The sequence below is a fragment of the Marmota flaviventris genome, chromosome 7 (assembly GCF_047511675.1).
Source record: "Marmota flaviventris isolate mMarFla1 chromosome 7, mMarFla1.hap1, whole genome shotgun sequence".
Classification (NCBI taxonomy): Eukaryota; Metazoa; Chordata; class Mammalia; order Rodentia; family Sciuridae; genus Marmota; species Marmota flaviventris.
The window spans coordinates 38148336-38166485 of record NC_092504.1 but is presented as its reverse complement, the minus strand read 5'-3'; the positions used below and the strand labels follow the sequence as shown (position 1 = coordinate 38166485).

At 36.5% G+C, this 18150-nt stretch overlaps 1 protein-coding gene across 2 annotated transcripts in view; it reads right to left on the bottom strand.

The window, feature by feature from the left end:
• Positions 1-18150, bottom strand: part of Gabrb1 (gamma-aminobutyric acid type A receptor subunit beta1) — a 380753-nt gene that overhangs the window by 20131 nt on the left and 342472 nt on the right. Inside the window, exons 6-8 of one of the 2 annotated variants that reach the window (XM_027937790.2) lie at positions 9456-9593; positions 9204-9356; positions 5811-6055 (exon numbers count right to left, since the gene is read on the bottom strand). In XM_027937790.2, the coding sequence (XP_027793591.1) occupies positions 5811-6055; positions 9204-9356; positions 9456-9593 (536 nt within the window). The remainder of the gene's footprint in view (positions 1-5810; positions 6056-9203; positions 9357-9455; positions 9594-18150) is intronic. The other variant, XM_027937799.2, reaches the window with a different exon arrangement.

Genomic DNA, 18150 nt, shown 5'->3' with positions numbered 1-18150 from the left:
TATTTCATTTAATAGGTTGTCCATTCCTTTGGTTTGAATCTCTATGCCTTCTTCTATCCCGATGACTCTTAAATTTGTTTTTTTTTTATGACATCCCATATCTCTTGAATAGATTGCTTGTGGGATTTAAGCATCTTTTCTGTGTTGACTATATTCTTTTCAAGTTGATAAACTTTGTCTTCATTATCTGATGTTCTGACTTCTACTTGATCTAGTCTATTTGTAATATTCTCGTTTGAGTTTTTAATTTGGTTTATAGTTTCCTGCATTTCTAGGATTACTGTTTGATTTTTTTTTTAAGATCTCTATCTCCTGGTAAAGCTCATTCTTTGCCATTTGAATTTGTTTGTTTAATTCATTTTCAAAATATACTTTTATTGCTTGGACTTGCTGTCTCATGTCTTTTCTAATATTCCTTTCCATCTGAGTTAGGTATGCCTAGAGTTCTTTCCCTATCCATGTTTCTGATGCTTCTAGGTCCTCCTGTAGATTTAAGTTGTCCTGCATTGTTTGTAGTCCTTTTTTCCCTTGTTTTTTCATGGTGTTCACGTTACTTTCCAGCTCTATTTGATTGCTGTGTTTCTGCTCTTTTCTATAGATTCGTTTTGGTTTTGTATATCTCTGTTGTCTCTCCTTTGTGTTGGTAGACTATGCCTGCTAAAGTGGATTCCGCTGGGAAGGAATTCCGATGGCCGAGCTCTAGTGACGTCACCTCTCTGCTATGGCGGGCCCCAGGTCCTTGCCGGGGTGTCCGAATGGGGGGGGTGGGACTGGACTCTCTCTGGTTGGTTTCAGCTCCCGGTCGCTGTCGGGCGAGTGGTCTCCAGCCGCCCAGTTGCGCGGGCAGCGGGTGGGCTGTCGCTGGTGGGCAGGCGGTCTCCAGCCGCCCAGTTGCAGTGGCAATGGGCCGGCTGTCGCTGGTGGGTGGGCGATCTCTAGCCGCCCAGTCGTGCGGGCAGCCGGCAGGCGATATGTCGCCGGCGGGCGAGTGGTCTCCAGCAGCCCAGTCACGCGGGCAGCAGGTGGGCTGTCGCTGGTGGGCGGGAGATCTCTAGCCGCCCAGTCGCGAGGGCCTGGCCTCTAGTCCCCTGGTTTCTCCTGCTAGTCCTGGTTTCTCCTGCTAGACCAGATTTCCCTTGAGTGATGCCTTTCGGCAGTTCAAACTGTACTCTGGGCCTGCCGTTTGTTGGGTGTAGAGGGTGGCTATTGGGAACCCCGGCACTCTATTGTTTTGATTTTTTCCGCTTTCCCCTCCCCCAGCACTGGCAAGACAGGTTTCGTTTTCGCCGCTGATGGGAGGGGGAGTTGAAGGTCAGGTGTCTCTAGTTTTCCCTGCGTCTTTATGCAGGCTCGCTCTGATAATCCCTCCCCTGAAAATCCTAGGAGAGATTTTATGCGAATTCCCCGCTGTATGGGAGATGAGCTGAGTGACACACACCTGTTTTATTGTTGCAATCTGTCGGAGAGTGGCGGTGGTTACTTCAGCTCTCCAAGATGGTGGCTGCTGGTTTCCTTGGTGGAGTTTCCGTTGTGGGGGATAGAACTGTACCGCTTCCTTCCCCGTCTGAATTCAGCCCGGGGCTCAGTGAGGGCTCAGCCGGCGGGATTCCAGAGAATTCGCCCACATATGTCATTTAAATTGAACGTTTTAGAAGCATGTAAAAGGAAAGAGGAGTATCATCCAACCCTTATATGAAAGGGGAAAAATATCTAATATCTTTTGGGTTCATATTTAACCATAGGATGGCATTTTTAAATACCACACAGTTTGCATTGTTAATTTGACTGTTGAAGATAAGATTCCAAACAGAAGTTTGTTATAGACATACTGTTCCTCTGAGCCCCTGGTTTTAAAAAGATAAAGAAGTCAGGATCTGACAAACCTAAGCAGCTGCAGGGATGGTTACAAGTTGAATGGAACAGTAACAATCTATTATTAGTCAATTAAATATGGAGAATCTGATAAAGCCTCAGCCACAACACTTCTCTGACTATTATATGTAATATTATACAGTTCTGATTCTGAAAGAGTAGCAGAGGTTGATATAAAGCATGCTTAAAAAATTGAAAAAAAAAGTGACAGGTGCAGTAAGATACTTTGGGGGTAGAAGTTGAAGTGAACTCAATCTCCTTTCCTCATTATGAACATACAATAATTTTATAAAACATTATGATGTAACACTCATTACCTTGTGCTATCTCTAAAATCTAATCTTCAGTGAAGGAGGCCTTTCATTCATTCATTCATTTGACAGGTACTTCTTTGGTATCTGCCCTGTTCTAGCCACTAAGCAAAGAACAGTAAGCATAGTAGACAAGGGCCCTGGTGCATATCCAGTTTAATAAGAGAGGTGGATGTGAAGATAATTACACAAACACACATTCACTATTTTGAAAGTCCTTCTATAGAAAGGATCCCATGAAAACAATGAACAGGGGTACCAAATACAAATGGAGAGTAGGGCTGTCAGTTAAGCCATCTCCAAAATAGCAGAATTCATAAGACTAGTAAAAAAAATTCACAGAATTTCAATTTTGCAAATCTTTTCTTCTGTTGTATATAGTGTGGTATTAATCCATTTAAGGACATTTTCAATTCTGTGATTTTTTTTATTGGTTCTTTTTCATAGTTTCAAACATTTTCTGAAGCCCCTCATTTTTTATACATGATAGTAATATTTTCCTACTGATTTTATTTTAAACTTTTATATTGAAATTGTTTTTAGAAGTTTGCAAAGATAGCATGGGAAAGTCCTGTGTTAACTCAGTTTTTCCCAGAGATGATATTTGATACAACTATTGTACAATGATTTTATAAAAACCAGGAAACTGTCATTGATATAAAATGTGAATAGTTCTATGAAATTTTATTTCATGCAATAGATTTGTGTAACCACCACTGTAATCAAGATAGAGAATTATTCCACTATAGCAAAGAACTCTTTCATACTGTCTGTTTTAGTCAGATTTTTTTTGCTGCTGTGACTTAAAGACCCAACCAGAACAACTGCAGCGGGGGAAAAGTTTATTTGGGGGCTCACAGTTTCAGAGGTCTCAGTCTATAGCCAGCAAGCTTCATTCCTCAGGGGTCAAGGTAAGGCTGAACATCATGGCAGAGGAGTGTGGCAAAGGGAAGTGGCTCACATGGTAATCAGAAAAAAGAGAGAGAGAGAGAGAGTCCACTTTCCAGATACAAATATATATCCCAAAGCCACACCCCCAATGCCCTACTTCCTCCAGCCACATCTTACCTCCCTTCAATTACCATCCAGTTGTCCTGTTAAGTGATTAATTAACTGATTGGGTTAAGCCTCTCACAACCAAATTCTTTCTCCTTTGAAGTTTTAGGGACACTTTTGGGGACACCTCACATTCAAACCATAACACAATCACGCCCATCCACTCCTTTTCTATCTATCACTAACTACCAGCAACCACTAACTAATTATTTATCTCTGTAGATTGGTTATTTCAGGAATATTATATAAATGGATTCACAAGGCACATATTTTTTTAAAGATTGTTCCTTAGATCCATCCAAGTTGTTGCATGCATCAATAATTTATTCCTTTTTATTGAGATAGTATTCTATGGTATGAATGTACTGCAGATTGTTTCATCATTTACCTATTTCGGGATACTTTGGCTATTTCCAATTCTGGGCTATATCTTACAGACTGTAAATATATTAATTGTAGTTATTTTATAGTATGTATCTTTTAAGCCAGTATTGGAGGCTTCTGAAGGCATACTTCTATTGACTAAATATTTTCTCTTGGAATCTGATCACATTTTCCTGTTTCTTCTCATGTTAGTGATTTTTGATTATATAATGATGCACTGTAGAGACTGGGTTATGTTATCTTTGCGGAAGAATGTTGGACTTTATTTTGGTAGGCAACTCTATTCCCAACACATCACCTGGAATATGAAGAGCCTTGGTTTCCTGTGTGTTAGGATGGGTCTGTTTTCATCTTTCCCTTAATCCCAGGGATTACTTTATTACTTGATTCTCTTGATTTAGCCTTTACTCCTAAGATGTGATTATTTGGGGGTTTTAATGGACAGCCTAATGTGATTACCATGTCCCCTAAATAGGCAAGAATCAAACTCCAAATTTTGACTCCTATATAGTAGATAGAAAACTAAAATATCTTTTTTTTTGTTTTTAATTTTCAGCCTCTAGCTGTCTTTCCTCTGGGTTTCTTGGCATTTTACCTGTACCTTTGTAAATCAAGAATGGAAGGGAAGTTTGTGTTCAGCTTTTGAATATCTGTTATGGCTCACTTTCTAAAAATGTCAAGAACCCTGTAGTATCAAGTTTCATGCTTTGACTTCTCCAACAAATAAAACTACAGTTTTCTGTTGAATTCCCTGGTCCCCCACCTCAGTCAGATTGGGGAGAAGCCTTAGAGGACAAACACAGATTATGGTTCATTCAGTAGAGTTAATCATATTTTGACTTTCTCATGTTTTTAAGCAGAATTTTAAAAAGTTTCTTTCTTGGTATTTATAGTTTTTATCTATAGGAAAGTTTGTCTGAACCAAACTATTCTGCCTTAACATGATATGCTGCTTGCTTTGATTTGAATTTGGGTATTTTTGTCTGTTTCTGTGAGAAGCGTTTACGGAGTTCCTACTCTAGCTTTCCATGTTTTGGTTCTAGTCTATGGTTGTAACCACCGTGCATTATGGGCTCATCTCTACTTAGTAGTGCAGGTGTATTGAGTCTATTTCTCTCATTTATTTACCAAGCAGATCTGGCACCATTCTTTCACATACAATTTTATAGAAAGTTCCAGGCCTACATGTGTATTGGTTTAGATATGGTTTAAGCATGTCCCCCCAGTGGTTCATGTGTTGGAGCTTGGTTCTTAGTGTGGCAATGTTGGAAGTTGGGGCCTTTAAGAGGTGGGGCCTAGTGGGAGGTGGTTAGGTTAACTGAAGATTCTGCCTTCAGAAGGGGCTGTGGGACTCCTGAATTGCTCTTCGGTTTCCTGCTTTGCAATGTGATCACTTCCTCCTTCATGCATTTCTACCATCCATGATAGTGTTAGAGCTAGTGCTATGCTGTTTGGACTTTCAGCATCCAAAAGTATGAGCTAATAGAGTAGGGAGGAAGAGCATGAGAAGAAGATTACCACTAAATAGGGAAGAGAGGTGGGAAAGAATGGGAGGGAGAAGAGGAATTGCACAGAAGATGGAAGGAGAGCCTCATCGTTATATAAAATACATGTATGATGATGTGAGGGGGAAGAAGAAAAAAAAAGAGAGAGAGAAATGTGTCACATTAGATTGGGTAGAGAGGTGATGGGAGGGGAGAGGAGGGGAGTGGGGGATAGGAAGGGCAGCAGAATAAAATAGACACTAGTATTGCTGTATGTATATACGTGCCCGTATAACCAATGTGATTCTGCAACCCGTACACTTGGAAAAATGAGGATTCATACCCCATTTGATTCAAATGTATGATATGTCAAGATCATTGTATTGTCATAAGCAACTAATAAAACAAACAAACAACAAAAAAACCCAAAAGTATGAGCTAAATAAACTTATTTTCTTTATAAGGCTAGCCTGCCTTCAGTTATTTTATTATAAATGAAAAACTAAAACACTGTTTTTAATCTATATAACTGTCAATCTAAGTTCTTCAATCCTTTGTTTCCAAATATATAAAATGAAGAGTTGATTGAGTTTTATTAATGATAAACTAGTATTTTGTAAATATTTTTCTGCTATGGGAGCACTGTATAACATGCTGCTGATAAATTTAGGTGGTACATTGATAGAAATATTTAATGCATTACCTGGACTTTATTCATCTCCAGTTTGTTCTTCTCATTGGCACTCTGGTCTTGTTTGCTAGCTCCCTTTTTCTGAGGGCCTTTCCCAAAGAAGATGTAATTTACAAAGGCATATTCCAGCAAAGCCAGGAAAACAAACACAAAGCAACCCATCAGGTAAATGTCAATCGCTTTGACATAAGGGATCTTTGGCAGGGTCTCCCTGAGATGAGTGCTGATGGTCGTCATTGTCAGCACAGTGGTGATTCCTGTAAAACAGAAGGACAAAACTTAGCTGAAAGTCAACTATGTGAAGTTGTCCTTTTTGGAATTGAGAGGACAGATTCCATTCCTTTACTGTGCCCCAGAAGGAAGGCAGCAATACGATAAACCATTGGACAAAAAGGCATATATATTGAAACAAACAGACAAAAAAAACCCCTGTAGACTCCCTCAATTATACATTAATAAATCATAAAATAGAATGTGTAGTTAATGGAGGGTTGGCAACATTTTAAAAAATGCACTAAGGTTAAGAAAAGCAGATGAAGAGTCAGATCAAAATCCCATTGGATGCCTACTATCCAATGTACCTCATTCCATTGTGTAGCCATATCTTTTCTCTCTCAATTTCTTGCTTACCACCCCACTAATCCCCACAGCAGCTACTATGAAATTGAGAGTGAGTGCCAGTGTGAGGAGATTCTCATTATCCCAAGAATCTACAATACACCCAACTCATAAGGCAGACAACTTGCATTTAAAAATAATGCATCTTTTACATCTGGTTGTGCTGTTTACATTCCTTTTTGAGCTTGCATCTTCATAAGCTTTTAGCACATAAATATTGAACACTTCTGCTTCATGATCAAGACAGAATCAGAGGCCATCAAGATGGGCAACTGACTTGTCTGGTTTTTTTCCTACCTTTTTTCCATGACTATATTTACTGCCTTATATTGATTAATAAGCAATACCTAAAAAACCTACAAAACAAATGTTTTTGTGGATTATCTAGAAATAATACAGCAAATATTTGCTGTTATTTTTGGTGAAGAAAATCAATTTTGTATAGTTTACTTCAATCAAAATAAAATGTGAGTTTTGAAAAAAAAACCATAATGCACCATTCACAGTAGTATGTCACCAAAACAAGAAACATGAGAAAGTTTGTGAATTGCAACAAATATTTGATTTATGTATTTTCTAGATATAATAAAGTCCCTGTTGCTTTAGTTTTTCAAATGTTATCTTTAGTTTTTTGTTTTGTTTTTATTCCAGATCCCAGAACAAATTAGTGCCCTGATGTCAGGATGAGGTTTCTTAAAAAAAAGAGTAGAGCTTTGATTTGTTAAAAAGAAATCTAGGACTATAAACTCTTAAAAGGAGGATTTCTAAAATTTATTTTGTTAAATGCATGATTGCTAATAGTGTAATAGTTGTGTTGCTGAATAATGAATATTTTGTGTTGATGGTGGTGATTATGAAATAATTGGGAAAAATATAAATTGAAAAAAGAAGTTGGAATCTTGTGTAGATATTTTGATACTTACATTACACATTCATACAGTGTTTTACAGTTTTAAGTGCCTACAGTTATGAATTATTTTCTCTGGCTGTCATAACAGCTCACTATGATTAGTGGGCTATATTATTTGTGGGAAACACATTATTTCTGTTTTAACCTGAGTGAATAGAAATTCTAAGATTAGTTATCTTGCTGTTGGTTTCCCAGCTAAAGGGCAAAAACCCCAATAAAATGTTTAAAAAACAGCAGTTAAAATAAACACAGAGATATAGGAAGGTAATAAGTGAGACTTGATGGAAATCTTTAAAAATAAAGACAGGAATTGTGAGATGGATAGAAAGACAAAGGGTCACTAACAAAGGGAATGGGAGATAGCAAAAGAAAACAAGAGGAGATAGTTCACACTCATTTGGCAGAGTATTCTACATGTATAGATTCCTTCTTTGACTATTTAATTTTTCTAAAAAAACATAGTCTATATATTTTTATTAGTGTATCATATATAATTTGGGGGTTCATTGTGACATAATCACACATGCATGGGATATAATTTGCTCCACTTCAGACTTCAGTATTGCCTCTATCACTCCCTGTCTCCCTCCTGTTCTCCTTCCTCTACTTTACTTATCTTCCCTTTATTTGTTAAAGGTTTTTAAAAATTAGTGTATTGTAGATATGTATAAAGGTGAAATCCATACAAATGGTATATTCATACAAGTGCATAGCATAGTTTGGTCAATTCATTCCACTGTTCCTCTCTTTACCTGTCAACTTTTTGAAGATTGGATAAAATAGAAAGTCAGGTCTACTACATGAAAGCTAAACTAGTTCAGATCATTGATTAATTAAAATGTGCAGGACTGATGAAATGCCATTATCTCATTGTTTTGGAAGAAAACTTTAAATTTCATCTAGTACAATTCTAGTTAATGTGTTTGACAGAAATTTACAGATTTGCTAATTTTATTTCTGCTTTTATTCTTTGATTTGAAGTTTATGAAAATAATCTCCAGAAAGTGATCACCACAATGACTGGGGGTCAAATGTTGAGGGAGATCTGTACAATAGCTCTTTCATCAGACACATCTTAACACACTCTAACTTTCCAAGAAACCATTTAAAGTCTCAAACATAGGCTTTCAGCTTCCAGCAATTACTCAACAACAGCAAGATTAATTCTGAATTCTGTTCCTCCAGAAAGGAAACAATTTTTTATTTTGTCATGATCACAGATCATTAATATAGTAGATAAATTGTGCCTTATTCAATATAATAATCTCCCTTTAAATGAGACTCATTTTGGTTGTTTTAACCCTGGTGAATATTCTTCAGGGATAGTATTTCCCAACAATTAATGGACCTTGGTCAATGGTCATAAGGTTTAGCTTTTATTTATTTATTTATTAAAAAAAACCTTTTTTTAGTTGCCAATGGACCTTTATTTTATTTATATGTGGTGCTGAGAATCGAACCCAGTGCCTCACACATGCTAGGCAAGTGCTCTGCCACCAAGCCACAAACCCAGCCCCAAGGTTTAGCTTTCTTCCAAGAATATTTGAAAACAATGAATTGTGTTTTCAGCAGAGAAACAAGGAACAAAAAGAAAGTCATCAAGAAGTTGGTAAAAATTAGTGTAATGATAATTTTATAAATATACTTCACAAAGCACTGACATATTGGGAAATATACTCTAGGATTTTTTTTTTTTTTTTTTTGTAAAATGTCATTGTAAATGTGCTTTTACTTAGATGTTTTATATCTAAGTACTCTTCTGGCAATCTACTTCTTTGGTTTGCTGTAAGAGAGTTCTTACCTATGATTCCTAATATTGGTTATTTGTTTGAAGGTAATACTCATTAACTCTGCAAAAAATACTGGGAATGCATTACCTAGTGCAACTCTGGCTGCAGATGCATCATAATTGATCCAAAAAGACACCCAGGACAGAATTGTAATCAGCGTAGAAGGCATGTAGGTTTGCAAAATGAAGTAGCCAATGTTTCTCTTTAGACGGAAACTTAGTGACAGTCGTGGATATGCCCCTGAGTTGGAAAAAGAAAATGAAAAAAATATCAAATCATCACTGAGTGTGGTTATCTTCTTCCTTTCAAATAGTGTTTATTTAGGCAAAACTTCCTCACCTGTTGTGAACTCCACCTTCTTGGAAACCATCTTGTAGTCAACAATTGAAAACTGAGGAAGCTCAATTTTATTAACTCCTGTTACTGCTCCTTCTCCTCCATTCCAGTAAAACTCAATGTCATCAGTGGTATAGCCATCTGAAATGGAGAAACAGTCCATTTACAGAGTTCAGTTGGTCCAGAAATTCATTTTGAAGACATTTTTGGAGCCAGAGGGAAGATTCTCAGCAAATGATTGTGAAGTAGCATTGCTTTAAATTAAGTTGGCATATAGATCTCATGAAGAATGCTGTTTCTGATGAATTGGTAGTGGCTACATTGGGAATGCATCTGGCTTTAGTAGACATAAGATCTAGATTGTGCTGGGTGTGGTCGTACATGCTTGTAATCTCAGACTCAGGAGACTGAGGCAGGAGGTTTGCAAGTTCAAGGGCATTCTTAGCCACTTAATGAGACTTTGTCTCAAAATAAAAAATAAGAAGGATTTAGTTCAGTGGTAAAGTGTCCCTGGGTTCAATCCCCAGTACCAAAATAAAAAAAAAAAATCAAGATCGCTTAGTGATATCTGAAGATATCACTGTTGCATATCTATTGTATATTTATTTTCATTATGTTTATCAATGGGCACTCTGGTTAAAGTGAAGGGCAGCTGGATTCCAGGTATTTGGAAATGGATTTTGGCTATACATTATATAGCAACAACAACAGCAGCAACAAGTAATAATTATCGAGCACATGTTGGCTAAAAGGGAGCCAGAAAGAACAAATGAATGGAATATAGTAGAAGAACAAATTTGTACATATCTATTAAATGATCAAGATATTAAAAATGTATTTATTTTAGAAAAGTAATGAAGTTTATATTCTTATCCTTTAACTATAGCAATATTATTATAGCTAATTTACAGGTAAAAACTTTAGGAAATGTATCAATTCCTGATAATACTTTGATATTTCCATACTCCTGAGGGTAAGCTTTAGCTAATATGTAGGGAATTGTAGACAGCAGGAAAAGGGTCCACCTTGAAGTCTTTGTCATGGAAGGTCCTATTTTTTTCCTCCCAGTCTACTCACACTTGCCAGTGGTCAGGCTGTGTTATAGTTGTGGATAAGAGTAACTTGCATAATAAGAATGCATAAATATATTTAAAAATATAAAAGTAATTTGAAGTATATTTGAGATCACAATTTTCTCTTTTTACCAGTTAGAGACAAAGAAAAGCTTTATAAGTTCATTTTCCTTTTATACTCACTTCAAATGAAAAAGTATCGAATCTTTTGTTTCCCTCAGAATTACTGAGGCTTGTGTTTCAAAGGTAACCTATAAGCTCTTTGTAGTAGACATCATACTGACTGACTTTTGATTAAAGCAATAGCACTTTTTCAAGAGATAAAAAAAATGCTTAAAATTTGGAAGTTGAATGCCAAGTGCCAAGGGGTGACCACCAAACTTATTATTGCAGGAATGAAAGAAACTACTCTCCCTCCAAGCTACCTCCTTTTATTTATTTTTAAAGGGAAAACAAAGCTGCCTCATGTTTACTGCTTTAAACAGTTCTAATTCTTCCTCAAAAAGCTGTTTTGAATTCTTATCTCTGAACTTATTGAACTCATGACCATTTGTATATGTTGCCTTTTGGACCTTGTAAAGGTTACCATTTACAGTAAGATGTTTCAGTGTATTTTATTTCTCTTTAAACTATCTCTTTCTAGATCCAAAAATTTGCTAATAATTTTCTATATCCAATAATCCATTCTGCAATGACCCAAACACAGAAATAGAAGATATTTGCTTTTAGTTATAATTGCTGATGTCTCAGGGACTGTGAGACCCTCTTTACCTACCGGATTTAGCACAATCTACATGAGGCTAATTGGCATACTGGGGATTTATGACAAGGTTGGGTATGACTGTGAGATAGTTCTTAACATCTCTTTGAGAATCTGATAAGAACCTATGAATAAACTACATAGAAAAAAACTAGACTGCTTATATTTGTCTATAGATAGATGGATAATCTCCATGTCCAGGAATGAAAAAAGTTGTTTGATAATTTTAGGCTTAGTATGTTAACTAGGTGATAAATTACAACCTTGAGGTAGTCTTTGAACTGTAGGAACCTAAGGGAAAAATATTAAGTACCAGTTAGAGTTGAGAGTCAGAGATAGTGTGCAGTCTGGGGTTTAGAGGGGGAAAAGGAAGTGGGTAAGCCAATCAGCACCTCTTGTTATCTACCACTTGTGAGGAGAGCAGAGTACTTCACTATCTCACCATGAAAAAAGCTGGAAAATGACAACCAATTCATGCAGATTTTAACAGTAGAGTAGTCCCCCTTTATCTGCAGTCTCATTTTTTTTAAGTTCAGTTACCCACAACTGTGGTCTGAAAGTATTAAATGGAAAATTCCAGAAATATAGATTTTAAATTGCACACTGTTCTTAGGAGCATGATGAAATTCCATGCCTTCCTGCTTCTTCTTGCTAACACATAAATCATCTCTTGGTCCAGCCTCTCCATGCTGCACTGTGCATGCTGCCCTCCTGTTAGTCCCTTAGTAACTATCTCAGTTATCAGATCACCTGTGATGGCACTGAGGTACTTATGTTCAGGAAACCTTTTCTGAGAGACAGCGAGAGAGACCTCATTCACATAGATTCATTACAATTTATTGTTATAATTGTTTTACGTTATTATTGTTAGTTGCTGACTGTGTCTAATTTAGAAGTTAAATTTTATCATAGGTATATATGTATAGGAAAAACACAGTATCTACAGAGCTTAACATGATCCACAGTTTCAGGCACTGGGAGTCTTGGAACATATTTCCCTGCAGATAAGGAAGGACTATTGTATTCAACAATTCATGCAGTCAGTGGTCTACATCTTTGTTTCCAGGCTCGATTGCACTTTGTTTAACTAAAACCAGTTAGACATAGTGTTCAAGGCACTGAGATAATTACAGATGATTTGGGGAAAAAGGAATGCTCACTGCATTTCAGGTAGATGCTTGAGTTCTCATGGGAACAATAATGGCAACTAGATCCAAAGTAAAGAATAGAGGCCTAGGAATACACTATCATTCAAAGGTTACACAAGAACATTTTGCCACTGAGAGAGAACATCAATTTACTCACACCTAAACAACCTATTTACCAAAGGTTTTCCTTTATGAACTAGTGACTTCACACAGTGTCTCGAGCCTGAACACTTGGATACCTATGATGTTGTTTCCTAGCAACAAAAACTACACAGAAGCTCTCAAAATTTTCTCTCAGTCCCTGGGGACTTCTTAGTGGTGCAGAAAGTACAGATAAAATTACGTTGATGTCACTGGATGAAGATTCACAGGGCTAGTATAATGTAGAAGTATCTGGATGTTCGTGTCCTTTGCTATTCAAAACATTTTCTTTTGGATGCATTTTCTAATCTGAAATTAAAATTTTTCCCTACTGTGCTTTTTAAAAATTTTTAAAAATTTCTTTTAGTTATATTATATATATACATATATATATATATATATATATATATATATATATATATATAATTTAATGATATAACTAATTAAATTTCTTTTAGTTATGACAGTAGAATGCATTTATGTATTTTGATTATATCATACATAGATGGGATATATTTCTCATTTTTCTGAGTGTACATGTTGCAGAATCATATTGGTCATGTAGTCACATATATACATACAATAATAATTTCTGTTTCATTCTACTATCTTTCCTATCCTCACATTCCCTCCTCTCCCCTCCTATCACTTCCCTCTACCTAATCTAAAGTAATGCTATTTTTCCCTAGTGCCCCCTCCCCACCTTATTGTGAATTAGCATCCGCATATTAGAGAAAACATTTGGCCTTTGGTTTTGTGGGATTGGCTTATTTTGCTTAGTATGATATTCTCCAACTCCAGCCATTTACTGCCAAATGTCATAATTTCACTCTTCTTTAAAGCTGAGTAATATTCCATTGAGTATATATAACACATTTTTTTTTATCCATTCATCTATTGATGGACACCTAGGTTGGTTCCATAGTCTAGCTATTGTGAATTGAGCTAGATGATAAATTACAACATTGATGTTGCTGCATCACTATAGTATGCTGATTTTAAGTCCTGTGAGTATAGGCCAAGGAATGGGATAGCTGGGTCAAATGATGGCTCCATTACCAGTTTTTTGAGGAATCTCCATACTGCTTTCCATAGTGGTTGCACCAATTTGCAGTCCCACCAGCAATGTATGAGAGTACCTTTTTCACTACATCCTTGGCAACATTTATTGTTGCCTGTATTCTTGATGATGGCCATTCTGACAGGAGTGAGATGAAATCTTAGAGTAGTTTTGATTTGCATTTCTCTAATTGCTAGAGATGTTGAACACTTTTTCATATATTTATTGATCAATTGTATTTCTTCTTCTGTGAAGTTCCTGTTCAGTTCCTTATCCCATTTATTGATTGGGTTATGTGGGGGTTTTTTTGATGTTAAGTTTTTTGAGTTTTTTATATATCCTAGAAATTAATGCTTTATTGAAAGTTCATGTGGTAAAGATTTTCTCCCAATCTGTAGGCTCTCTCCTCATATTATTAATTGTTTCCTTTGCTAAGAAGAAGCTTTTTAATTTGAATCCATTTCATTTATTAATTCTTGATTTTACTTTTTGTGCTTTAGGAATCTTGTTAAGAAAGTCAGATCCTAGGCTGATGTGGTGAAGATTTGGGCCTATTTTTCCTTCTCTTAGGCAGAGGATCTCTGTTCTAGTGCCTAAGTCTTTGATCCACTTTGAAATGATTTTTTTTTGTGCAGGGTGAAAAATAGAGGTTTAGTTTCATTTTGCTACATATGGATTTCCAGTTTTGTCAGCACCATTTGTTGAATAGGCTATCTTTTCTCCAGTGAATGTTTTTGGCACCCTTGTCAAGTATGAGACAACTGTATTTGTGAGGGTTTGTCTCTGTGTTCTCTATTCTGTACCATTGGTCTACAAGCCTATTTTGGTGCCAATACTATGTCATTTTTGTTATATAGCTCTGTAGTATAGTTTAAGGTCTGGTATTGTGATGCCTCCTGTTTCACTTTTCTTGCTAAAGATTGCTTTAGCTATTCTGAGTCTCTTATTTTTGCAACTAAATCTCATGATTGCTTTTTCAATTTCTATGAAGAATACCATTGGGATTTTAATAGGATTTGCAGTAAATATGTGTAATGCTTTGGTAATATGGCCATTTTGAAAATATTAATTCTGTTCATCCAGGAGCATGGGAGATCTTTCCATCTTCTGGGGTTTTCTTCAATTTCTTTCTTTAGCATTCTGTAGTTTTCATTATAGAGGTCTTTCATCTCTTTTGTTAGATTGATTCCCAGGGTTTTTTTTTTTTTTTTTTTGAGGCTATTTTGAATGAAGTCGTTTTCCTAATTTTTCTTTCAGTGGATTCATCACTGATATATAGGAATGCATTTGATTTATGGGTTTTGATTTTATATCCTGCTATTTTGCTAGATATATCCTACTTTGTTTAATAGAGGCTTCATCTCATGAATAGAGTAATACTATTATTGTGAGGGAGAGTTCTTTATGGCAAGATATGGGTTCTTAGTTTGGCTTCCTCTTATTCTCTTGTTTTACTCTTTTCCCTTCCACCACAGCATGAGGCAGTGAGAAGGCTCACAAGTTGGCAGCCTCTTGATCTCAGACTTCCCAACCTTCAGAACTGTGACCAATACATTTCTGTTCATTAGCAATTATTAGTTTGGGGTACTCTTTTATGGTAGCACAGAACAGATGCAGGCCTAAAACAATTACCTCACAGCAGCTTCCCTGGGATAAATTAATTGCTTGGGAATAGGCATATGACCTAAATTGGTCCAGGCTACAGAAGCCCAGGACTTCATTCAGTAGTTGGAAGAGAGATGATGTCTCTCTCTCTTTTAGCTGTTGCAAACAATAAATCCGGAGTGCAGGGTGGCTGGTCCAGATTACAAGACCGTTCCCTATTTATATGACATTAGTTGAACTTGGTTAAAATGTCCTAAATCACACTCAGAGTCAGCATTTCAACCTACTGAAATCAACATCATAGTCTGCCATTCCCTAATTCCTCCTACTCTTCCCACATGAGGGAAGAAATAGGAACTTATCCACATCTCTGCCCTTGTATCTGTTACTCTTTACATTATAGAATTATTAGATATTTGTGATTGTGCATCTCAGAAGCCAAGCAGAAAGTCACTTAGGTCTGATTATTCCAGATCTGCTACAGCAATTATTATGAAGGTTACATTGAATTCCTTTCTCACTCATCTATGAAGCTCCATGATATCTTGATATCCTTAGGAGCAACAAATAAACCACAGAGCTCAGATTTTGAAAACATTCTCACACTTAAATATAAATCTATGCAACAATCCATTTAATGTCTGACTCCCTGCCTGAGTGGTCTTCCAGGCCCTAGGGTAGTAATCTCACATTTTACCAATCAACTGGGTAATCATGGTTTTAGATAATTATTAGAAAATCTGTCCTTGCAATAAATTTAAAATCAATCTTCTTGTGAACATTCATCATCCAAATCTTGTCTAACCTTTATAATCATAGAAAATAAACCCAGTAGTTTGTACATAATGGCATCTCCTGGTTTTGAGAACCTCTGATACTTCCTTTCTGTTTTTCTCTTCAGGCTTATGTGCTTAGTCTTATTAAGCTCTTTTTTTCTGTTCAGTAGTTTCCAGTTTGCTTATTATGCCCCTTGAAGTATAGAGTTGAGAGGCAGTCATTCTACCTTGTTTTATATACCCCTTTTTGGGTCATTTGGCTTCATGTCTGTTATTTGCTAGACCTACACCAACGTTAATTCTGCTCTTGTTATTAAACTACTCATGACTGATAAAAGAACTAAGCAGCACCAAGATTTAGAATTGCATCGTGTTCTTAGATTTGAGGTCTTAGAGTCAGGCATGTTTTCTGATTTCTTAAGCAGCCTCTGAAAAGTTCTTGCATTTCTAACCAGATCTAGGACTCAATGCAGGATCAAAATATTTAGTACTCTCCTCACTCCACTTATGCCTTGGCATCTGCTATATTTGGCCAAGTGCAGACTCTCAAAATGACATTTTTAGAGTCTTAATATTTCATATCTGACTGTTCACAGTGCCTAGACCATTAATAATCTTTGTCCAAACTAGATCATGCCCATGAAAACACTTAGATCCTAGACATATATTAAAAGATAATCACACACAATGTTGAACAGAATTTACCTGCCACTATAACTTACCGAATCACAGCTGACTTGTTAACATAATATCATGTTAGTATTCATATTGTAGTTTTCTTTATGTATTTTGAAGCCAACAATTTGAGAACCTTGAGGAGCTTGTAGCATGTAGTGATGGATGCAATTTTGAAAGACATGCCTTTTACTATAATTCCTTTGATTGAGACAAATGTAAGATGGCAGATACAAAAAGAAAATGTTTTCAAGGTCTGAGCTCTGCGATTCATTTGTTGCTCCTAAGGCTATCAATATATCACGGATCAAGATATCTAAATGGTTTGGTTGATCCTTGGACACCAATGGGGCTCTGGTGGGATGGCCAAGATCTCCTCCCTAGCTTTCTTTACTTGGATTATATCCAGCTTCTCCTAAATTTCCCACTTGCTGGAAATCCCACTGTTATGATCAGAACTCCTGACCTGATCATGGTCCATCCTAATTTCTAAATTTTCTAACCATAAGTAATTTCTCAAAATGAAATTGCCAGGCTGGACTACATGTAACAAATTATACTCTTGGTCTACCCAGCTGTGCTCTCTGGGAACAATTCTTGTCTGACCCTATTCTGACCTCTACCATTTTTCTTGCTCCATGGTGCTGAGGGCCCTATGTGCTGTATCCTAGTACTGTCCAATTCATGCTATTCTTGGTGTGGTTTGCTAGTAAAGACCAGGACATTTCTTATTCTAGTCACTGGTTTTCTAATACATATATAATATATAATAATATATAGGTTCAGTTAACTTTTTAAAGAGTCAAATGAATTTTTCCATTTGGACTTAAGTGTAGAATCTAATATTATCCCCGTTAAATTTTATCTAATTAAGTTTGACTCACTGTTTTAGCCCACTGAATTTTTCATTTGTTTATTTGTTGTTTGGATTCTGATTTGCTCATCTTCCTAGTTTCACGTTATCTATTTTGGAAGGCATGCCTTTTACCATAATCCCTTTGATTGAGACAAATGTGGGATGGCAGAGACAAGAAGAGAGCCCTGTAACTCTGCTGGTGACATCCCTCTGGGCTTCTAGTAAGACTTCAAGTAGCACTTTGTGGGATGACACCACTGCTTTCCCATTTAACATTTGCCTCTTTGTTTTGTCCTTGAGTATGCTTATCTACATCTGTCATGCTTTCTTGATTCACTTATTGTTCAGTCCTATCAAATATGAAAGTGAGATTTGTTTTGACTTGTTTTTAGAGAAATCAAATTGTCACCATAGACTACTAATTCCCTTGCTATGGGCTTGAGTTTTTCCTGGACTGCATCAATCTCATTGGCCTGCACATCTGCAAATCTTGCCTTTCTTACCTTCTGGAACAATGGACTGGTATATTTCATTCTAATAACACCAACAGCCATATGGTGTGCTAATATCAGGCGCATTTAAAAAACTTCCCCCCACGATGTCC